The sequence below is a fragment of the Phyllobates terribilis genome, unplaced genomic scaffold (assembly GCF_046119375.1).
Source record: "Phyllobates terribilis strain yellow unplaced genomic scaffold, ASM4611937v1 Scaffold_1__5_contigs__length_1240528914, whole genome shotgun sequence".
Taxonomy (NCBI): domain Eukaryota; kingdom Metazoa; phylum Chordata; class Amphibia; order Anura; family Dendrobatidae; genus Phyllobates; species Phyllobates terribilis.
In genome coordinates this window covers 476,821,080-476,846,108 of record NW_027362761.1, presented here as the reverse complement: position 1 = coordinate 476,846,108, position 25,029 = coordinate 476,821,080, and the positions used below count along the sequence as shown (strand labels likewise).

The following is a 25,029-nucleotide window of genomic DNA, read 5'->3' as shown; positions in this document are numbered from 1 at the left end:
CACTCTGCGGTCCAGCTCACCCCAAACCATCTCGATTGGGTTCAGGTCTGGTGACTGTGGAGGCCAGTTCATCTGGCGTAGCACCCCATCACTCTCCTTCTTGGTCCAATAGCCCTTACACTGCCTGGAGGTGTGTTTGTCCTGTTGAAAAATAAATGATGGTCCAACTAAACGCAAACCGGATGCCGCTGCAAGATGCTGTGGTAGCCATGCTGGTTCAGTATGCCTTCAATTTTGAATAAATCTCCAACAGTGTCACCAGCAAAGCACCCCCACACCATCACACCTCCTCCTCCATGCTTCACTGTGGGAACCAAGCATGTAGAGTCCATCCGTTCACCTTTTCTGCGTCGCACAAAGACACGGTGGTTGGAACCAAAGATCTCAAATTTGGACTCATCAGACCAAAGCACAGATTTCCACTGGTCTAATGTCCATTCCTTGTGTTCTTTAGCCCAAACAAGTCTCTTCTGAATGTTGCCTGTCCTTAGCAGTGGTTTCCTAGCAGCTATTTTACCATGAAGGCCTGCTGCACAAAGTCTCCTCTTAACAGTTGTTGTAAAGACGTGTCTGCTGCTAGAACTCAGTGTGGCATTGTCCTGGTCTCTAATCTGAGCTGCTGTTAACCTGCAATTTCTGAGGCTGGTGACTCGGATAAACTTATCCTCAGAAGCAGAGGTGACTCTTGGTCTTCCTTTCCTGGGGCGGTCCTCATGTGAGGCAGTTTCTTTGTAGCGCTTGATGGTTTCTGCAACTGCACTTGGGGACACATTCAAAGTTTGCCCAATTTTTTGCACTGACTGACCTTCATTTCTTAAAGTAATGATGGCCACTCGTTTTTCCTTACTCAGAATTTGTATAATGGCAAGAAAAAAGCAGCTAACAGTCTATTCAGTAGGACTATCAGCTGTGTATCCACCTGACTTCTGCACAACACAACTGATGGTCCCAACCCCATTTATAAGGCAAGAAATCCCACTTATTAAACCTGACAGGGCACACCTGTGAAGTGAAAACCATTTCCGGTGACTACCTCTTGAAGCTCATCAAGAGAATGCCAAGAGTGTGCAAAGCAGTCATCAAAGCAAAAGGTGGCTACTTTGAAGAACCTAGAATATAAGACATATTTTCAGTTATTTCACACTTTTTTGTTAAGTATATAATTCCACATGTGTTAATTCATAGTTTTGATGCCTTCAGTGTGAATGTATAATTTTCAAAGTCATGAAAATACAGAAAAATCTTTAAATGAGAAGGTGTGTCCAAACTTTTGGTCTGTACTGTATATATATTTATAGATATATATAGCGCCTCAACATTGTGTATAGCTAAGTACTGATAGTACACAAGACACCCAGAGGTAAATCATTCAGGCAGCTGATGCTTCTTTTCCGCTGTTTCATGATTTAGCACCAATCAGCAAAATTAACTCCTTCTCACTTCATTCTGTAACTCACACAAAATTGTAAACTCCTTCATGTACAAGCCAAACAAAAGCATTAGCATGCGATGAAACATATGCTCCGCACATTAATTCACATAACTGCCACACTGTTATAATAAAAAAAAACTGACAACTGTGCACATCGTGTTCTCCCTACTGCAAACTACACAAGAGATTCTGCCACCGAATGCTACAGAGCGCCTACAGGAGGCCAGAAGTCATGCTCTTCCCTAAAAATCTGAAGAGGAAAGCGGAAATATTTCTGATAAAGTAGTAGTAATAAATATCATAATAACACTACTGGTAACCTCTCCAAACGTGGAAATGATGCTTAGGTAAGCCTACAGATTGCATTATAAGAAGCATTAAAGGGGTTGTCCGGCGTTATGCTGCATGTCTGCAGATACTCTCTGCGCACAGTGTGAGGATTCTCCGGTGTGGCGGTCATGTGACCATAAGCATGCGATATGCACATTCCAACTAGATGGGTGTAGCCTTGCCCTATGTTAGTGTATGGAGTGAAGCCAGATACAGTCTAGTCGGAATGTGCCCAGAAGAATACAAATTGCATACTTGTGTCACGTGACTGCCGGCACCAGAGAAGTCTCACAGCGCACAGTGCGTGCCATGTGAGCACTCGCACGTCTGAAGTCACATAGAGTGACTGCAGACTTGTAGCTTAAGACTGGACAACACCTTTAAACAAAGAACATGAACAACATTTTTAAAAAATATCCCAGCGTTATTATCATAATCTCCTCCCCTTCTCTGAAGAGTGATCAGATGAATTTCAAATGTAAAGCAACCATTTATCGCATCATCAAGAACTTCAAAGAGATTAAACTACAGTGACGAATGCTTCAGGGCACCTAAGAGAGTCCAGCAAGTGTCGGGACAGTCTCCTAAAGAGGGTTTCAACTATGGAAATCAGTTAAAGGGAACCTGTCACGTGAAAAAATGCTATTAACCTGCAGATATGGGGATAATCTGCAGGTTAAGAACGTTCTGAACTTGCCCAGCATTGGCACTTAGCCCCTGCTACCGGGAGGAAATAAACTTTATTCCTTCCAGTCACGTTCGGGTTTCAGTCATGGAGGTAGCATCAGCGGGGGTTAATTCACTGCTCTCTAGAACTGCGTCTGTAACCGCACACCCGCCCCTGATGGACAGCCAGCGCTAATGCTGAGCTCCTGTCAGTCAGTCAGTGCCAGGGGCGCGGGTACAGCTGCTGCTCTTCATACACAGAGCAATGAGTTGAACCCTCGCCGATGCCGCCTCCAAGAATGAAACACGAACACTACCGGAAGGAATAAAGTTAACTTCCTCCCGACAGCAGGGGTCTAAGTACCGGCGCCGTGCAGTTTCAGAACACTATTAACCGGCAGATGAACTCCATATCTGCAGGTTAGTAGCATTTTTTTACGTGACAGGTTCCCTTTAAACACTAGTGCAGCACTTGCCTTGGAATGGCAACAGGTGTCAGTACATTTGCACGCACAGCGAGACAAAAGCTTTAGAAGGGCAGCACAAAACAAAATAATGCTTTTCTCCAAGAAAAACCATAAGGGTATGTCCCCATGATCAGGAATAGCAGCGTTTTGGACGCAGCTCACCAGCAATGCATCCAAAACACTGCGTTCTACGATACAAGCACAGTGGATGGGATTTATAGAAATCCCATGGCCACTGTGCTTCTATTTAATGCTGCGTAAATTCATCCACGGTGCGGGTCTACAAGCCACGGCTTGTCAATTTCTATAGCGGAGATGCTTGTCTTAGCTGCAGATTTTGACCAATTGAATGTCATTACATGCGGTGGATCCACATGTACTGACAAAACAAGTGCGGCATTAGAAAATAAGCTGCGTACAATGCACTGCTGGTTCATGATCGTGGGGACGTGCCCTTAAGGACATACTGAGATTTTGCAGGAAGTATAGGGATTGGACTGCAAAGGACTGAGGAAAAGTTATTTTCTCTGATGAAGCCCCTTCAGACTGTTGGGACATATTGAAGACTGATTGTCTAGAGAAAAAAATGAGCGCTACCATGAGTCCTGTGTCATGCTAACAGTAAAACATGCCAAGACCATTCATGTGCAGGGGCTTCTCATCCATCATCCATGGAAGGCGCTCACTCACAATTTTGCCTAAGAACACTGCCATAAATAAATAATGATATCTAAACATCCTCCAAGAGCAACTTCTCCCAATGATCCAGGAGCAATTTGGTGATGCTTTTTCTAGGATGATGAAGACCAGGTCACAGGTCAAAAGTGATAACCAAATAATCTAGTGAACAAAACATTAACATTTTTGGTCCCTAGCCAGGAAACTCCACAGATCTTAAACCCATTGGGAATCTGTGGTCAATCCTCAAAAAGCGGGTGGACAAAGAAAAACACAGAAATTGTGATAAACTCAGAAGCACTGATTAGACAAGACTGGGCAGCCATCAGTCAGGATTTAACCCAGGAGCTGATATCCAGCTGCCAGGACGAATGGTATACGTTTTGAAAACTAAGGGGCAACAACAAAGCTTGAAGACATTTGACCATGAGGACATTTCTAGATTTGGGTTCCTTTACCAACACAGACACAATGAAGTTTACAGGCAAGTGTGACACCTTTGTGAAAGGAGCTCTAACTAAGCCACAAAATATTCACAAAAACGTCCTAACAAACTGCAAATTCCACCAATTCCAGTCGTCTTACACCGGGCACTAGATGTACCGAGCAGCCCTCATAACCGGGATGTGCTTACGCTACACAACGACGACGACATGGAGCACAATGACGATGAAATGGCGCACAATGTTGAAGACATGGCGCACAACAACGACGACATGGCGCACAACGTGTCTTTGCTGTGGAAAGATCACATCCACATCATAATGACAAGTAAATCACCATACTGAATGAAACGAGCAGTGAGACGTGCCAGCCACTTACGTAATCGTGAAAGGCCTTTGCTTCACTTGAATGTTCACAGGTTTCTCGTCTTTCTGGAGCAGCACAGTACAGATCCCAAAATACACTGAAAAGAACAGAAAAAGGAGGTAAAAATACCTTCAAAACGTGTTAATAGATATAACAGCCTGTCCGTTCAAGTGGTTCTCCAACTTTTATCATCATGTCACTTTTAAATGCTCAGAGACAATTCATTTCTTATGGGATTTTTTAAAAGTGGTAGGCGTCCAATTACTGACATAGTGTTCTGTGACTGGTATGGGTCTGGTTGCCTAAAGCCACAACTAGGTGGAGTATTGAGGCTTAGCGCCATGCAGCTTTCTGCTCTGTTCATCTGGAGTTCTGGATCAGAACATAGCTACAACAATGTAGAATCAATCAGAGCAAAAGCATAGTCCGATCAGAGATTGTGGGAGGGGGGTGCTGATTCTGTGTGAAGAGACTAGCTGAGTATCACATAGGAGCAGACCCTATTGAGGGGCACCTAGAAACACAAAGTCCATAGATGGTTTCTGGTAAAGCATTTATTTTTGATCACGTTATATGTTACAGAGAATCAGTACTTCCCACTTGTTGATTTAAGGGGGTTTCATCAGTTTGCCAAACTCTGCTCTACCCTGATGAGCGGTCTCTAGAGGAGTCTCTGGCTTGGCCTTCATCCCTGGTCATGTTACAAGGCTCGTTAATAGACCAATCAGGGGTCTATGTCGGTCAAGGGACATTTTCTTTAAGCATCTACCCTCAGAATTTAAAATAAAAAAAATAAAAAAGTAAAAAACACAATAAAATATTTGACACATGATAAATATAATGACCTCCTACTTGTGGCTAGTAAAGAACTCTAAGGCCACGGCCCCACTATCAGTATTTGGTCAGTATTTTTTCTCAGGAGTGGGAGCCAAAAACAGGTGAGGAACAATCAGAGAAAAGGTATAATAGAAACAATTCACCAAATCTGGATTTATCACTCACTCCTGTTTTTGGCTCCTACTCCTGAGAAAAAATACTGACTGAACACTGACCAAATACTGATGGTGGGGCCGTGGCCTAACAGTAACTCTACCATCCACACTACTGCAGAGATTAGATGTATTATCCAAGAAGTTAACAATTCTGATCCACAGCTGGGGGCCGGGCTACAAGCTTTACAAGAGGGCAAGGCTGGTTGTTTAACATTCTGTTAAATGGAATCTGTCAGTAGGTGTTTGCTATGTGATCTGAGAGCAGCATGGTGTAGGGACTGAGAGCCGGATTTCAGCGATGTGTCACTTATAGGACTGTGTGTTGCGGTTTCAATAAACATCAGTGTGCTATCAACAGGGGATTATCACTACAGGACAAGCTGCCTCATGCCTCCTAGTCAACTGCTCTGTGTAACCCCGCCCACCACTGATTGGCAGCTTCCTGTCAATAGACCGGAATTGTTCACGTCGGTCTTAATGGGGGTGTGGTGGAGTCAGACACTCCCGATTCATGTAGAGGTGCACGCCTCATCATGAATCTGGAGCACCTGACGAGTGGTGTGAGCCTCCATGTGCTGTGCCACACACCTTACTCCAGTCATGTACTGGAGTGAGATTTCTGCTGTAGGGAACATCACAGCTCGTCATGAATTAGATGAGCTGTGGTGTCATGCCTCCACCGCGCCCTGTCCCATCCCAGCTCTGGTAGAGCTGGGAGAAACTGGTGTGAAGATGCCACAAGTTGCAAATCTAGGCGCAACTCCGCAACCTTAGGTTGTGCCTAAATTTTGCAACTATTCAAAGCTTTTTTTACACCAGAATTCTGACAAAAAAGTTTTGATGAATCAGGCCCATAGTGTACACAAAGCTGCCAATCAGTGGTGTGGACGGGGTTATACAGAGCTCAGCATTCAGAGAACTGCTAGATCTGCAGCAGAGAACACAGGGATTTAATCAAAATGGCATCATGTAGACCAGCAAGTGACACATCGCTGGAACCAGGGTCTCTGCCCCTAATCTCAAGAGTACATAGCAAAAATCTGCTGACAGATTCCTTTTAATAGAGAACTCTGATTTTACTTCTTGTACATGGGAAACACACCTTAAAAAGCATATATACAGTTCAGGACGGTATAATAAAGAACAATGTTAAGAACACATGCTAAAGGGATTGTATAGGATTCATTTATTAACCCATAGGCTTACAGATATAGAAAAACCAATACTTGAACTTCTCCGCTACAGGACTGCCCTTCCGTTGTTGCTCCAGTCTATGTTGGAGTGATATCTTGACTATACTGCATATGACTGCTGCAGCCAATCACTGGGCTCATCGGTGATGCAGATGAAGAAGGCAAATAGCTGCAGCGGTCACTTGCGTTGCAGTCATGATGTCACCATTGCGGCTTGTTAACAAAGACCGATGCAGCGGCGGAGAGGTAGTACTGGATGGACTCGGAGATGATGGACCGGTATTAGAATGTTTGTCATTTTCCACGTCTGAAAGATTATGGGGAAATAAAAATGAATCCCGGACAACCACTTTATCCTTTTTTCCTAGATTTGGGAAAGAAAAAAAAAAAACTTCCTCCTGTAACAAAACTAGGCCACATGTAATATAAAATGCAGGATGACTTCACAATTTCTTAAAGGGCTTCATCGGCCATCTTGATTTTCCACTCTGTTGAATGAAGTCCAGATTATTACCCTCTAGGATAGGACAGAAGCTGTAAAACGGCTACTAAAGCTGAGAAACTGAAATATTAATGATGATCCAGGCATCTAGACTGTTTGTTCTTTGCTGGTTGGAGCCGGGGCGCTCAGACACACACGGCTGAAGATGATTAATAGGAATTCTTGTGAGACTCTATAAAAGCATTAGACATGCACTTATTGGTGGCTCTTTGGATTTTGGATGCACTTGCAGATGGCAATCAATGAGTATTGAGAGGAGCTACTGAGGTGACTACACATGTACTGATGTGAACAGGCACAGATAGGATCAGTGTCCGAGCTGTAATCTGACGGGCCGCTTACTGATTTGCTCTATAGTGCTGAAAATAGCCTAATCTGAGATTGGCAATAATCCAGAATAGTCCAGAACAGTGAGATTCAGCAACATTGTGCGGATAGTTCCCTCTTCTGCCTCCCCATAAACACACATGCTTAGTGATATACCAACAACGTCCTCTGTGCACAACTCTTTTTAACCCGGTATGTCCATACATAAAAGCTCAAGGACCAAATTGCCATAGTGTAATAGGGTCTTCAACCCCTCAGAGCAGGCAATTTTTCACTCTTATGGTTGACGTAGCCGTACGAGTGTGACGGCGGTTGGTGTGGACCCACTGCGCCACTGGCCGGACTTGCCCTAGAGGGGCATAACTAAGTGACTACCTGGTCTTCACTAGAGCCTCTAATGGTGAGGATAAAATTAGGCCGTTAGGGTAGTCACCAGGTGCCACTCCAGGGCAGTGCCCGGACCTGCAGCAGCTGATCAACAGGTCAGAGGCACAACACTAAGAGCCGAGGGCAAAGACAAACTTGTGCTCAAACAGTCCGAGGTCGGGGCGGGCAGCACAGGATCAAAATACGAAGCCGAGGTCAGATAAAACTGGTGAGCAAGCTGGGTCGGTAACAGGAGAATCAAAACAAACATGCGTAGTGACAGATCACTACAGACAAACTGAAACTAGGAACCCAAGTTCAGGCAAGGTGAGGAGGGAGGAGCTGCCTATATTCCATGCTGGCAGAGTATAGGCCAGGGAAGCAAAACTCTGCATGACACAGAGGGTTAAATTTCTGCAGAGTCTGGCCACACCTCCCTATAGCCAGGTGGAGACTCTCCAGCAACAGGGGAATGCAGTACTGCTGGGAGAGCTGCAAGAGGCAGGTCAGCGCGATGGCCTGACACTGGGAGGAGCAGAGCGGTGAACGCAGTGAGTAGGGCGGTGCTGAGTAAGCGTGCTAGTTACCGGTGTGACAATGAAAGTTTGATTTTTTTTTGCCTGACAAGTTGTAGTTTTGATTGACACCATTCTTTTTACCACACAATGTACTGGAAAATAGAAAAGAAATTCAAAGTGCAGTAAAATTATGGGGAAAAAAATGCAATTCCGCCATGGTTTTTAGGTTTTGCTTTTACGGTGTTTATTCTGTGGTAAAAAGAACTGTGAATCATGATTCTCCAGGTCAGTACGATTGGAGAAAAGATGGCAGCGACAGGGGCCTTCATCAGGTCCAGGTCTGTTATGGGAACTCATCTGTAACCCCATGAAATTGCATTTTCCATTTCAATGTTGCTATCAGAGACTGTTCAATATCGGCAATCAGAGCTCAGCTCCTGTCACTGCTGTTAGACACAAATGCATCCACCGTGGAATGCAGAAGTAAGTCATCCCCGGCTGCAGCCATAACTTGACGTGACATCAGCGGATGTCAGAGCCGACTGCAGCAGGGGGTCACGTGACGCCTGTGAGCGGCCAAAGATAGAGCCGCTCACAGGCAAGAAGGACGCAAGGTATTTACATTTATTTTAATCACTGGGTTAATACATTGGGGGACTCTTAAAAAGTAGTGGACAACTCCTTTAAGCATCATTGAAAGGGGTCTATAGAAAGGTACGTCCTATCTACAATGCTCCAAAGCCCTAATTAGGTTGCACACCAGAAACATTTTTGCCAATTTACTTTTTAAACATTTTTTTTTTGCCATTTTGACTCGTAAATGATTGTTCTTGCTGACATAATTTATTGTAACTCTTGAAGAATAGATAAAATGTTATATAGTCAACTTACCACCACCAAGAGTGTAGGAATCCTGGGGGCTCGCCCAATGTGATATTTTTCTCCCATCTTATCTGGAATGAAGAGGAACAAGTGTATACGTATTATATATATTATACACACTATTACACAGATATTACACTGGCTGAGATAAAGGAATGTAGAAATTGACTTATCCTTGGATCCACCATAATTATTTTACTCTAAGTTTATCTATAAATTAACGGCTTTTGGTGACTTTAAAACCGACTGGCGACATCACTGCACTTGTCGGTCTGAGGCCATCAATTTCCTATGTGATTGGGACCAGAACCAAATGGCTGGTGATTGTAAGCACAAGACCGCACGCCTCCACTAAAAAACAGCATGAAGACAGAGTAACACAACATTCACTCATTTAGCCCCAGTGCCTAGAAAACACTTTCAGCCGCACATATCTGTAACCAAAGCGGACAGACACTGACAGCATGACACCAAGATATGTCACAGGACACAGCAAGCAATGGCTATGAGGAACGAGGAGTAGCATAAAGACTGTCTATAGCACACCGTGCTTCATTATGGACATATGAATAGTGGGAAAAGAAAGATGTACAAAAATAAAATCTTCTTTTAAAGGAAGCTGTCAGCCAATTCATGCCGCCCATGGCAGAATGAGGCAGTGCCCCACTCAGTCATTCCAGGGAGGCATTTTTTACTGCGAAACGCAACAGAGTTTCAGAGGAGACATTTAAAGGCCAGCCGGGGAACATGCTGCTCGGGTGACTAGCCCAGGAGGCCGGTCCCCAGTGGCTTCTCTCTGCCTGCTGCCTGAAAGTGACAGGTCTACACTACATATGTGTATAGGGAGGGACCACAGTGGGATTCAGAGAAGTCACCGGGGATAGTCGCCGGGTACCGGCCTCCTGGGCTAGTCGCCGGGGACCGGCCCCCTGGGCTAGCCGACGGGGACCGGCCCCCTGGGCTAGCCGACGGGGACCGGCCCCTTGGGCAAGCCGCCGGGGACCGGCCCCTTGGGCAAGCCGCCGGGGACCGGCCCCTTGGGCTAGTCGCCCGAGCAGCACATTCCCTGGCTGGCTATCAAATGAATATTTTCTCTGAAACTCTGCAGCATAAAACCTACCTGGCTGACAGAGCGGTGTCTGATACCTGCTGCCTGTGGTTCACGTAGCATGAATCAGCTGTCAGGTTCCCTTTAGTAATAAAACACAGACTACTTACTACTGTGTCATATCTGTAGATGTGACAATAATACATCTAAATATTCTAGATTACAATCTATAGTTCTATGTGGTTGACACATTTGCCTTCTCCGACTTGCTTATGTTATTTTTCCATAAACCTACATCTTGTTCTTGGGCCAGTACTCCTTGTGCAAAGGCCAAATTTGCAGCAAATAAACAAATTGCATTTTTACCACTAAAATGTTATATTCCAAGTTCCAATAAAATTCTGTGAGGCACCTGTGGGTTCAAAATACTCACTACACCCCTGGATTAATTCCTTAAGCAGTGACATTTACAATATGGGATTACCTGTAGGTGTTTCGGCTGATCTGGCACCTCAGGGGCTCGGCTAATGGACCCACAATCTATTCAAACAGAATCTGCGTTCTAAAAGCCAAGTAGTGCTCCTTCCCATCCGACCCCTGCTGTACTGCCTTGTTTAGTAAAAATTTCATAGCAAATTAAAAAAATGGGAAAAAAAAAATTTTTTTGTTTTCACAAATGTTATAAAGTTTTGTGAATCACCTGTAGGTTAAAATGCTCAGTACACCCCTAGATGAATTCCTTGAGGGGTCTAGTTTAAAAAATGGGGTCACTTGTGGGGGTTTCTGCTGTTTTGGCATATCAGGGACTCTGCAAACGCAACATCACATTCACAATCTATTCCAGACAAATTTACGCTCAAAAAATTAAATAGCTTGCTTTCAATTTAGAGCCTTGCCATCCAAGATCTGGGTCATGTCAGGATGCCGAAGATCTGGTATATTTGGTTTATACCATGTTAGGAAGGTCTTCCATATCTTGCTGTATATGGAGTTCGTGATTTGTTTCCTACTTTTTTGTAGGGTATGAATTACTCGGTCTGAGAGTCCTTTGGCCTTCAGGATTGTGAACTCAGAAGCCAGGCCGCTAGATGGAGGTTCTCCGGATCTGGATGGAGTATTGGACCCTGATGGAGAAGGTTCTTGATTGCTGGCAGAACGAGGGGTCCCTCTATGCTTAAACTGTCTAGTGCACAGAACCAGCTACTTTTGGGCCAAAGTGGGGCTATCAAAATTATCTTGACCTTCTCGGTCCTTACTTTCTGTAAGGTCTTGGCTAGCAATGGAATTGGGGGAAAGGCGTAAGCCAGATGGAAACGCCACGGGTGAGCAAATGCGTCTATCCCCAGGCATACGTCGTCTGGATCTAGGGAGAAGAATTTTTCTGCCTTGGTGTTCTGGCATCTTCCAAAGAGGTCCACCTCCGGACGACCCCATTGTCTGGTCAGCATGTGGAAAATGTCTGAGTCCAGCTCCCATTCCCCCGGATGGATATTCCTTCTGCTCAGAAAATCAGCCTGGATGTTGTCTGAGCCTTTTATGTGCAGACCTGATAAGGAACGAAGATGTCCTTCTGCGCAGAAGAATATTCTTGCCGAGATACTTTTTAGATTCTCGTACCTTGTACTCCCTTGATGGGACAGGTGAGCTACGGTAGTCATGTTGTCTGAATAGACTCTTACGTGTTTGCCCGTAATGATTGGAGCCGACATTTTGAGTGCCTCCTCCACTGCCTTTAACTCGCGGAAGTTGGAGGATCTCCTGCTGGTCTCTTCTGTCCAGACCCCTTGGAAGGGGGTTTGAGCCACGACGGCTCCCCATCCCGTCTTGCTGGCGTCTACCGTGACTGTTATCAGAGGGAACGGAGACCATGGAACCCCTGTTCCTAGGTTTTTTGGGCTGAGCCACCATGATAGGGATGTCTTCACATAATGAGGGATCATGATCTTTCTGTTTAGGGAGTCTGGGGATCCGTCCCACTGTGCAAGAATATGGGTTTGCAACACCCTGGTGTGAGCCTGAGCCCAGGCTACGGATTGGATGCAGGCTGTCATGGAGCCGAGGGTTGACATGGCAGACCTTAGGGACACTCTGTTCAGGGCCTTCAGATTCGATATCTTGGATCTCAAAAGTATCTGTTTGTCTTTCGGTAGGAAGGAGGTTTGTCTGGCGGAGTCTAGTAGGAGCACGGATAGAAAATGGGAAATTTTCAAAACAGTCCTACATAGTCACTGTAGAAGGTACATACCTTATGGGAATAAAAGGGCTAGGAATAGGAGGAAGCCAATGTGGCTAAATAAGGAAGTCAAGAGGGCAATGAAAAACAAAAAAAGGGCTTTCGATAAACTAAACAAGAAGGCAGCAAGGAAGCGCTAATATCTTATAGGGAAAAAAACAAAATCTGTAAGAAACAAACAAGAATAGCAAGAGAGGAGACAGAGAGACTAATTGCCAAGGAAAGTAAAACGAATCCCAAACTGTTCTATAACTATATAAACAGTAAAAGGATTAAAACTGATGTAGTTGGCCCATTGAAAAATAACCTGGGTAAAATCATAGACGGCGATGAGGGTAAAGCAAACCTACTCAATAGCTTCTTCTCCACTGTTTTCACAAAAGAAAACAATTTATCGGAGGAAATGCAGAGTGATAAAGTAAACCCTCCGCTAAATATCACCCACCTAACCCAGGAGGAAGTTCAGAAACGCCTAAATAATATCAAAATAGACAAGTCACCAGGCCCAGATGGCATACATCCCCGGGTACTAAAAGAATTAAGTAATGTGATAGACAGACCGCTGTATCTTATATTCAAGCCCTCTTTATGGACAGGGACTGTCCCACTAGACTGGCGCCAAGCAAATGTGGTACCAATATTCAAAAAGGGGTCTAACAGTGACCCTGGGAACTATAGACCAGTCAGCTTAACGTCTGTTGTGGGTAAATTGTTTGAAGGATTTCTTAGAGATGCTATTGTAGAATATCTTAATGATAATAACTGTCTAACTCCATATCAACATGGATTCATGAGGGATCGCTCCTGCCAAACAAACCTGATCGCCTTCTACGAGGAGGTGAGCTCACAGCTGGACCGGGGAGAGTCAGTGGATGTTGTATACCTTGACTTCTCCAAAGCGTTTGATACCGTGCCACACAAAAGGTTGGTATATAAAATGAGAATGCTTGGTCTGGGGGATAATGTGTGCAAGTGGGTAAATAGCTGGCTGAGTGATAGAAAGCAGAGGGTGGTTATCAATGGAGTAAGCTCAGGGTGTGTCAGGGTTACTAGCGGGGTGCCTCAAGGGTCTGTCTTGGGCCCTATATTATTTAATATATTTATTAATGATCTAGTGGAAGGGTTGCATAGTAAAATAGCAATATTTGCAGATGATACTAAACTTTGTAAAGTAGTTAATACAGAGGAGGATAGGGCACAGCTACAGGAGGATTTAGATAAATTGGGGAGTTGGGCCAAAAAATGGCAAATGGGGTTCAATGCCGATAAATGTAAGGTCATGCACATGGGAAAGAAAAACAGCAGTCACCCATACATATTAAATGGGAAACCGTTGGGGAAATCTGACATGGAGAAGGACCTGGGCGTCTTGGTTAACAGCAAATTAAATTGGAGTGCCCAGTGTCAGGCAGCAGCTGCGAAGGCAAATAGAGTCATGGCATGTATCAGAAAAGGAATAGGGGCATATGATGAGAACATTGTTCTTCCTCTGTATAAAGCGCTGGTAAGGCCGCACTTAGAATATTGTGCACAGTTCTGGGCTCCGGTGCTCAGGAAAGACATATTGGAGCTAGAGACGGTACAAAGGAGGGCGACTAAGGTAATAAAGGGAATGGAGGGACTAGAATACCCAGAGAGGTTGTCAAAATTAGGCCTATTTACGTTGGAAAAGAGAATGCTTAGGGGAGACCTCATAAACATGTATAAATACATCAGGGGGCAGTACAGAGATCTCTCCCATGACCTGTTTATACCAAGGATGGTGACAAAGACGAGGGGGCACACTATGCATCTGGAGGAAAGGAGGTTCCTGCACCAGCATAGAAGGGGATTCTTTACGGTCAGAGCCGTGAGACTCTGGAACTCTCTGGGAGAGGAAGTGGTGATGTCCAACTCACTTAATGAGTTCAAGAGAGGCCTGGACGCCTTTCTTGAGAACAATAAAATTACATCTTATGCTTAGTGATAGTTAATTAATCCAGGGATTTAATCTGACTGCCAGATTGGAGTCGGGAAGTGAATTTTTCCTCAATGATGTAAATTGGCCTATACCGCATGGGTTATTTTTGCCTTCCCCTGGATCAACGCTGCGGAATAGCTGCAGTGCACAAGAAATAGGCTGAACTGGATGGACGCTTGTCTTTTTTCGGCCTTATAAACTATGTAACTATGTAAGAACACCCAGAAATTTTTTTTTCTGTGGCAGAGACCAGGTCTGACTTTTGATGATTTATCAACCACCCTAGGGTGGTCAGGATTTGGATTGTTCTCTGCAGATCTTCCTGGAGTGATTCCACCGAGGGAACTACTAGTAAGAAGTCGTCGAGGTAGGGAATGATGCAGATTTTTTCTTTTCTGATTGAAGCCACTACCTCTGACATAATTTTGGTGAATATTCTTGGTGCTGGGGATATCCCGAACGGCAATAAAGTTGAATTGAAAATGCAACGTTTGATCCTCTTGAACCACCGCAAACCTTAGAAATTTCCTTTATGTTGGATGTATAGGGACGTGATAGTATGCGTCCTGTAAGTCGATGGTTGCCATCACATATCCTTGTCCTATCAAGGGAACTGCTGATCTGATGGACTCCATTTTGAATCTTCAGTAGATGATCTATTGGTTTAAGGGTTTCAGATTTATTATTATTCTGTAGGTGCCGTTTGTTTTTTTTATCATAAACAGGCGTGAATAGTGGCCTGTGTGTCTTTCTGTTTTTGGGACCGGTGAAATAGCTCCCAAGGATAGTAGGTCTTTTAGGCGGGACGTCAGTGCGGTTTTTAATCTCGGGGAGGTTAGACGAGTTATCCTTACTTTTCTTGGAGGATATGAGGAGAATTCGATCTTTACCCCTTCTTGAATTTCAAGACCCATTGACTGGAGCAGATCTTTTGCCATTGGGGAAGGTATTTCATGATTCGTCCCCCCACTGCTCTGGCGTCACCGCTTCTGTTGTCGCTGCCCTTTTGGGAAAAAAATATTCCTATCTTTCCCCCCTTTGGGGTAGCTCCACCGACCGGACTTGCCTTTCCCCCTGTACTGGGGATTCTGTTCCCGAGGGGGGCGAAAGGGGGGTCTTCTTGTAGTGTCTGGGTTCAGGCAGGGATTTCTTTTTATCAGCCGCATTCTCCAGGAGGTCGTCAAGGGCCTGGCCAAACATATATTCTCCCCTGAAGGGAATGGAACAAAGTTTTATTTTAGAAGCCACATCACCACTCCACGATTTCAGCCATAGTGCTCGCCTTGTGGAGTTTGATAGGACTGCTGCCCTGGCGGTTACCCTCACAAATTCCGCTGAAGCATCCGCCAGGAAATCAGTGGCTTTCTGCAGTAAAGGTAGGGAAGCCTGTATCTCTTCTCTAGATGTGCCCATAGCTAGGTGCTCTTCAAGCTGGTTGAGCCATCTTAACATGGACCGTGCAACACACGTGGAGACTACGTTTGTGTTCAGAAGGACTGCTGATGTTTCCCAGGATTTTCTGAGAAGGCTGTCCATCTTGCGGTCCAGAGGATCCTTTAGTTGCGATGAGTCTTCGAATGGCAATACTGTCTTTTTAGCAACTCTTGCCACCTGAATATCGACCTTAGGTATCTTGGTCCAACATTTTGAGGTTTCTTCACCTACGGGAAACCTGTCTTTCAATTCCGCTGGTGTATTCAGTCGTCTTTCAGGATTTTCCCATTCGTCCAGGATTAGATCCTGAATGTTTTTATGTATTGGGAACACCATCTTTTTCTTTGAGCGGAGACCACCGAACATCTCTTCCTGGACTGATCTAGTGGGCTTCTCTTCTTCCACTTCCATCGTTCTTCTTACTGCTGAGAGGAGGTCTTCCATAAATTCCATTGAGAAATAATATTTCTTATCTTCCAGACCTTCCTCTGCTGGACTAAGTTCACCTTCTTCTATAGGGTCTTCTGGAAGGAACATCTCGTCCTGGGAGACAGTCTTCTTTTTCTTCCAGGGAAATTTTCCTCTTTTTTGCCTTTGGAGGCGAATCAGAAGTGGATCGGGAAAAGGAGGCCAATGAAGACTGAACCTCCTGACGGACTATCCCTTTGATCTCGTCTATGAGGGACGGCTGTTCTTCTCTCAAAATCTTCTCTGTGCATTTTTGGCATAAATATTTTTTGCTTGAAGAAGATATATGTTCAAAAAAACTAGCACATTTTCGGCTAGATTTATTTCCTGGTGCAGGATCCTTGTCCCCCTACAAAAGAGGGAGAAGGGTAATTAATGTATCGATTCTAACCTGCACCTAGGAAAGGACCCCCAGAGCCAGACTTACTGGGACTGGAATTGCGCTGGGCTCCGCAGACATGGAGAAGATAGATTCCTGACCATCCAATGTAACAATACAAAAAGGATTAGGTCCTACCTTAGATGTCTTCAGTCCAGGGCTCTTATATAGGCGACTAGACTCAGCGCTCTCCCTCTTCCCTTGGGGAGGGGGGTGGTAAGGCTCCTCCCCCTTGGTCCAATTGGTGAAGCAGGAACACCTGCGATCACCTGCGGGGTTACTTATTTTTTTTATTTTTTTTTTCTTTCTTCCTTTCTCTCTCTCTGTCTCTTGGGAGCCCAAACGGACCGGAAGTGACTTAAGGGACCCTTTTCCGGCGTCCCACGTCACTTTCCGGCCGTTTCCAAGTTACTGCGTTCCAGGGTGGAACGCACACCGGAAGTGACGTTGTCGGCGGTCCGCGTCACTTCCGGGATCCAGCGCGCGTCTCTCCGCTATGGAGACCGCCGGAGGCCGCCTTGAGAGAGGGGAGGAGAGGGCCTGGAGAGCTCGAGGAGGCCTCCAGCCCGACACCCACCTGACCTTACCCGCAGGCGCGGACTCGGTGGGGACAGGGGTCCCGAGTCCCGGAGGAGACGGGAGCAGCATAAGGGGAGGAGGAGAAAAAACTGCCCGGTCCCAGCTGCCCGGCTTAAAGGTATACTGGGTGTCTGCCTCCGGCACAGAGCACCCTGGATGACCTCTTCATCTCAATAGGGACAGGAAAAACACTGGAGGGAGGATGAGGGAGGGGCTATTTAACCTCTTTGTGTTTCCTGTCCCTATTAGGGTGGGGTGACATCCTCCTTTGGTGCTGTCGTGGGGGGTTATTGGAGAAAGTCACTCGTCAGAGTCACTTATCAAAATGTACTTACTTCTTAGATGAGATTCTAGCTAGAGTACAGTATGCATGGTATGGCAGCCATACCGATTTGTGTGCAGTAATGAAAAAATTGCTTAAAAAAAACTCTGGATATCAGTCATGTGGGGCAAAGATCGCAAATTAGACACATACAGGATGTCATATATAAACCCATAAATGCCACATTTCCTTCCGCTATAAAAGTGCAGACCAGGCTGTCATCTGCTGTTGGGGTCATCACGTGTTATACAAGTGTTCTAGACCTGTAGGCGAAGAATAATCTAAGAATAATACACAAGGATCTCTTTTTCTGTTATCTAATCTGACACAGCTCCTGACATGTCTCTTTTTTTACAAATTCTCCATTAAATTACCAGATCACCCTTCTGGTACCCATATATACACCTTAGAACACTTGCTTGGCCATTTATCTACACCCCAACAAGCATTGATCTCTCTTCCGGCCCTTTACAAATCGAATCTGCAACTAATGTTAGTCTTCTAATGAAGGATGGTTTCCCACATGCAACTTTCCTGTGTGCTATGGCTCCTCAGAGTCAAAGGACCTTCTTAACCTATGGCTTTGAGGATCACACTGCAATAACTAAAGGAAGTGGCATATGATGTGGGTAGATGAAGACCGTTTAAATTACTTAAAAACCATGTGCACCTCGGTACAAATTTTTTTTTTATTTTCATATGCCTTCTAAATGAAAAATTATAGAGGTTGTCTGGTGAAAACAAGTTGTCACCTATCAAGAATAGGATAGGTGATAACATGCTGAGACCCCCACCAATCAGCAGAACAGAGAACTTATCTCTGTTAGAATGGAAGGCAGTGCACATGCTCAACCGCTGCTCCATTCACTCTCCATGGTGCTGCAGAGCTGTGCTTTATCCAGCAGCTTCGTAGAGAATGAATTATCGTTCATATGCCTTCTAATTGAAAAGTTACAGAGGTTGCCAATGAAAACAAATCCAATCGTTGAGATCCCAATTAAATCAGCAGAATGGGGAATGTTTATCTTTTGCGCATGCTCAACCTCTGCTACATTCACTCTCAATGGTGCTACTGAGCACTGCACTCGTTTTTTCCAGCAGTCCCGTATAGAATGAATGGAGCAGTGGATAGCTGCACAACCTACAGTTTCATTTTGTAACGGGGATAAAAAAAATCCCCCATTCTGCCAATCGGTGCAGGTCCCAGTGGTGGGACATTCAATGATCATAAGATATCACCTATCCTGCAGATAATTGGACAACCCCTGTAAGCAACTTTTTAATAATCTTCAGTAACAGTTTTCTACTATTTTGCTGCTGCAGAGTGATTATAAATCCTTTATCGAGCTACAAAACTGTAGTTCCAAATTCATCAGAGCTCCTGCTTCTGACTGCTCTCTCGGTTACCCTTCCCTTCTTTCAGTGTTAGTGATGGCAGAAGGTTTATATACAGATCTGCACTGGACAAGGAAGAAAGTATCTCTAGTTTGTTTCCGCTGCTCTCTGTAAGTCTATAGACAAGGAGGAAAACACGAGAAGTGGAAATAAGTGCAGAATAGAAGCTGCGCTGATACATGAAAGCAAGAGAAGACCGCAGCATCCTGAATACTCACACAGCTCAAAGGTGTGGGCTTGTTATTATGCCGTTTATTTTTTTACTTGCTTATACAGACATTATCATCACTGTACCCATTGGGGCTCGCAATCTAAGTTCCTTATCATTAGGTCTTTTAAATATGGGAGGAAACAGTATCTGGAGGAAAGTCATGCAAACACGGGGAGAACATACAAACTCCTTACAGATGTTGTCCTTGGTGGGATTTAAACTTTAGATCCTGTTTAACGCCCATAGAAATAAAGAAAGATACCCACATGCACGGCCACCACTTTATTCCCTAGTTGGATGCAGAGACTGCCTCACCAGCCAGGATAAAGATTGGCGACCCTGTACCAGGTGTCCAGAGAGGAGACACACCGTTATTAGACAATTATGCCATACCTTGTGGATATGCCATAAATGTTTACTATGGGGAATACACTTCAATTGCAATATAACCATTTAAAACATGGCACCTATTCTGAGATCAGGTCATACCATGCTTAGTGAATGTGTCAGAAGAGCAAGTCTGAAGTGCATTGCCAAAAGGACTCTAGGAGGATGCCGGCAAGCAGCAATTTCATTCTTAAAAGTTTTTTGTAAATAGAAAAGTCATAACCGTTCACACAACGTCATAGGGATCCATAATCTATAAAGCCTAGATATAAATAATAGAGTGCGGCTGTACACTATGGGCACTCATTTAATGGTACTTACAATTCCTAAAGTGTGAAATGGATAGTGCCGCTTCCCAGAAAGTGCTGCCTACTAATGAATACAGACTAGAGAAAGAATGACATAAATGCACAGGGAAGATCCTAAAGCGTTAGGATTACTGTAGGCAGCAGTGATGATTATTCAACCTCACCGTTAATAACTCATAAACCACTTTTCCCAACTTATGTATTTTCAGCACTTCTAAATGCTCTCTTGTAGAACACAAACCTCGATGTGCTCTCCCATGGGCTGACCCATCTGCCATGAAGCAGGAAAAGCAAGCTGTAAGCAAAAGTTAAAGATGCATGCAAAAATGAACCGGTTAAATATATCAGCGTGTGCAGGCTGGGAGAGCTACGGAAAGAAAAAATGCCACCGGAATATAATGTATATGGCTGGATAGACTTGATATGGATTATCTGAGAATAGGAGTCCTAGAGACTCGAAGCACATCAGGTGTACGACGCTACTCTCCTATTTTAACGGGTTCATAATAAAAATAATTAAGTTTTAGCTGGCCGATTCTGTATTTTTTTTCCCACTGTTACTTTTTATGCTTATAAGGTTTATGTATAACTTCATGTGTATACCTTATGTTTATTATTTTGAAGTAATTCAAGATAGAAAATAAAAAAGGGGGCAAAAACATGAAGATGGAGGACCTCTATTCCTCAAAGCAGCGGTGATAACAAACTGAAGAGGACTTGATCAGCTACAACTTTCAGAACATAGAAACATAAAGTAATCTGACTGGTGCCACGTAATACAGCAGACAACACCGTCCGGCATCTACTACTACAGCCAAACATGGGTACAAGGCATGTAAAGGTTTATCTGCCAAACTAACTTATTTATAGGAAAGTCAAAGAGTTCCTCTTTTATGGAGGATACAAAGAGTTAGGATTTAGTCCATATAAGCTAAAACGGGAAATTTATACAGAGGTAGGACTTCCTTTTAAGATAGTAGAAAAAAAATGTAAAAAACAATAAAAAAAAAAAAAAAGAAAGAAGAAAAAAAAAGAGAGTATATAAAAAAAAGTTGGTTTCTACAAAGAAACTCTGCAAGAAGATGACATAACAAATCCTACAGTTCATAAGCCTTATTGCCAGCATTGCAAGGGTGAGCAATATGCAATCACCTTAAGCAGCCCATCATATTACTCCACAGTAGCGCACGGTGAGCTCAGATTTATGTCCATTTGGGGGGTCATTATCATCCATTTATACAGTAGATACAGCACATAGTGAATCATCACTTAAAGGGGTTGTCGGGTACTTTTTTTTAAGTTGCCCAATGTATTCAGCATGTGGGCATGAGTATCTCTGTAATTACCTTGTGTTGCAGATAATGCCTGTGAGTGGCGCTATCACTGGCTGCTCACAGGCATCATGCGACCCCCGTCTGCAGCCAGCGCTCACATCCGCTGATGTCACGACAAGTCCAGGCAGCAGCCGAGGGTCCCTCTTCCGCGTTCCACCGGTGGCTGCTGGGTTGTGGGCGGGGTTATTCCCCTGCGTCACACCCAGCATCCACCGCGCGCTCTCCCTCTCCCCATTCATTGGGAAAGCACGCGGTGGACGCTGGGTGTGACGTGTGGGGAAACCCCGTCCACAACCCAGCAGCCACTGCGAGGACCCCAGCGCTGAGTGACGCCTTACTTGTTGTGACGTCAGCGCGGGGTCACGTGATGCCTGTGAGCAGCCACCGATAGCGCCGCTCACAGGCATTATCAGCAACAGAAGGTATTTACAAATATACTTATGCCCACATGCTGAATACATTGGGCAATTTAAAAAAAATACTGGACAACTTCTTTAAGGATTACTGTTAATCAGAGACAGTCAGCTCTACGGACATTGACTTTATGAAATTTGGAATCAGGATATTGTTAATTAGTGCTGGATCCCACCTGCCCTTTAAATGTGAAGGCATTTAGCCCGGGAGAGGCATGTTTGATAAATATTAGGTTTAGGGTATCATCAAAGAAAAGGTCGTATTGTTGTGGCTGGTGGGCTCACAAGAATTTTCCAATTTATGTGTTAAGTACTTTCATTTTTTTAAGTATATGTGGCCGTAATGCAGTCCAAATTTCATACATTCAATGTTTACATACATCTTAGCGCTTAGAGAGCGCTGCTGTATTCTTTTCTTTATATATTATGCAGTCATAGCAGTTTGCAGGAAGTGCAGGTCAGGTTTTTTTTGTAGCTCTCTAGACACATCTGTTTAAGGAAATACTGTATTCCACATTAAAATTAAAAACAAAATCTGGAGAGTCGGTGTTGTGCAGTTCCTCTAACTTTGACAAGAATAAATTGACAACTGGGTGCTATACTCCTACTGAGCAAAAGGTCCGTTATTAGCCTGTTGCACACCTATATGCCCATTAATTGCCAGGAAAACAATGAAGGCTCCTATGGAATGACTACAAGCTTTATGTACTAAAAAGAAAACAAACAAAAAAATTAAAATAAAATTTTTCAATTTTCAGTAATGCAGAGCCAAAAAGTAAATGTGGAAGCTGCACTGCTCTGTTTCGGCACTACAGGTCCTTATAAAAGCACTTTCACCAATGTTTTTATCCGCCGGTCACAGCCACTAGGTATCGCGTACCGCTGCGGGTTCCCATGCTGTCACACTAGAGGACAGCATGTGAGCAAGTGCTTGTGACCAGCGGTGAAAAGGTTACTGCCGGTCAGGCGTCGGCCGATGACTACGACTCTCATCATTGTGTCTGCTCACGCTGATAGCAGATGAGAATATTCACCAGCCGGCACCTATGCCTAGTAAGAAATATGTCAGTGAAATATAAAATTAATGCAGTGTGTGTAGCTTACTGTACATGTATTTAGCTAATAAAGAAATAAAAGAAAAAATGGAGTGGGGTCCCATTTATTTTTATTAAGCAGTTGAGGGAAAGCATACAGCTGGGGGCTGGTGTTATTATTCTGGGAAGGGGCAATAAACATGGAGCTTCCCAGGCTATTAATATCAGCTCACAGCAGTCTGCGTAGCCTTTACTGGTTATTAAAAAGGCAGACCCCCCCCCCCCCCCCCCAAAAAAAAAAAAATGGTGACGTGGGTACCCCCTATTTTTAATAACCAGCAAAGGCAAAGCAGACAGCTGTGGGCTGATATTAATGGGCTGTGAGGGGACCATGGATATTGCCCCCCTCCCAAACTAATAACACCAGCCCTCAGCCGCCCAAGAAATGACGCATCCATTAGATGCCTGGGCTTCATACCTGGGCTTGACGTCAGCAGACATTACACAGGTGACATTAACCCCAAAATATTATCCCGCTTACCAACGCACCAGGGCAAGCGGAAAGAGCTAGACAAAGCACCAAAATTGGCACATGTAATGGATGCTCTTTTCTGGGCTGGCCACAGGCTGCTATTTTTAGGCTGGGGAGGGCCAAATATTCATGGACCTTCTCAGCCTAAGATTACCAGGCCCCAGCTGTCTGTTTTACCAGCGCATGTTATCAAAAAGAGAGGTGACCTCACGTCTTTTTATTTTTTATAAATATTGCACTGGAGCCGGAAGTGCCCACACCGGAAAAGATTGTTGATTGGCTGCGCTGCAATCTTTCAACAAGTTTTGTTCGGGCTGCCGAACACGAACAATTACATGGACTTCCGTTTGAAGTCCTTGTTCGGGGTCTTTGCACGGAAACTAGGCGTCCGGTATGGACCCCAAACGTTACTGTTCGGATTAGCCCTTCACTACCCATAATGTCTATGTATAACACAGTCAAACAATTGATTCCAATAATCACAATGTAATCCTTCTTTTCCCCAGTTGAGGCGCTGCAGAGAAATTGAACACACTTATTTACATTACAGAAATGACTCACCTCTGATAAAAATGTTTGAGCGGACTTCTGTGCCCCCACGTGTAGCAGGTACTCATACACATATAGAGCTAATCTGAGAAAATAAAAAAGAGATTGATGTAATTAAAGTGAATTGGTAAGTGACAAAATATTGCACTACACAGCAGAAACAACTCAACCGTCTACTTTGATATGGGCATAAACCATCTTAAAAGATTATGAAGGAGAGATTAGGGTTACAAGCCCTGTCAGTAAATTAACTCACTGACAAATTCACTTTTAACTCATTCCTGTGCTATGTACAGTTATACATAGAGGCTGTAATAGTTAACTGGTGCAACATATTCATGAAACACAGCTTCAAAAAGAATTCCATATAAATGTTATATACATAATATTTACTGACAAATCACGGAAAACCCTACCTTCTTATGAGTGAGCAATAACGTTCTATCGCATTGAGTATATCATAAAATTACACATTACTGGCTCACTATATATACACACACACTACGATCATTGCTGAATCGGGCTGCTATGATGTACACCATTTCTGTCACTATATAAGCTGTTAGTAAAAAGTTTGATAAATTACACATATGCACATAAATAACCATGTTGATGATAAAAAAAAAACAGAAAAAAAACAAAGTGCCAAGATGCTCTTCATAAAGACTATCGACATTGCAATAAAATACACAGCCAGAGGCCACCACCTCTACAGAAAAAGTGTCAGACTTTTCAAAACACCTTTCCCCGATCAGTTTCCAGCTGTAGCAGCATTGGACACAAGTAGAAAATCAGCTCCAATTATATACATACACAAACATATACATATATATATACACACACACGGTGAAATAATTATTGAACACGTCTCCAATTTTAAAGTTATGTGTAATAATGAGAAATGACACAGGGAAAAAGCATTGAACACATGAAAAAAAAGAGGTGCAAAACAGCTATGGAAAGTCATGACACCAGCTGAAATCTATCAGTAATTAGAAAGCAATCCTGCCACTTAGTGAAAAATAATATCAGCTGGTTCAACTGATGGACTATAAACAGGTGTCTCATTACCAAGGTGCCACACAAGAAACATCTTATGATGGGTAAAACCAGTGAGATGTCTCAAGACCTTCACAACCTTATTGTTGCAAAACATACTGATGGCATTGGCTACAGATTAATTTCTAAACTACTGAAAGTTCCAGCGAGCACATAATCTGGAAGTGGAAAGAACATCATTTCACCAAAGCAGTCATCAAAGCAAAAGGTGGCTACTTTAA

At 43.9% G+C, this 25,029-nt stretch overlaps 1 protein-coding gene across 3 annotated transcripts in view; it reads right to left on the bottom strand.

The window, feature by feature from the left end:
- SSBP2 (single stranded DNA binding protein 2) overlaps positions 1-25,029 on the bottom strand; it is a 234,193-nt gene that overhangs the window by 154,558 nt on the left and 54,606 nt on the right. For all 3 annotated transcript variants that reach the window (XM_073679180.1, XM_073679188.1, XM_073679197.1), the window contains exons 2-4: positions 23,762-23,834; positions 9,173-9,234; positions 4,396-4,480 (exon numbers count right to left, since the gene is read on the bottom strand). In XM_073679180.1, the coding sequence (XP_073535281.1) occupies positions 4,396-4,480; positions 9,173-9,234; positions 23,762-23,834 (220 nt within the window). The remainder of the gene's footprint in view (positions 1-4,395; positions 4,481-9,172; positions 9,235-23,761; positions 23,835-25,029) is intronic.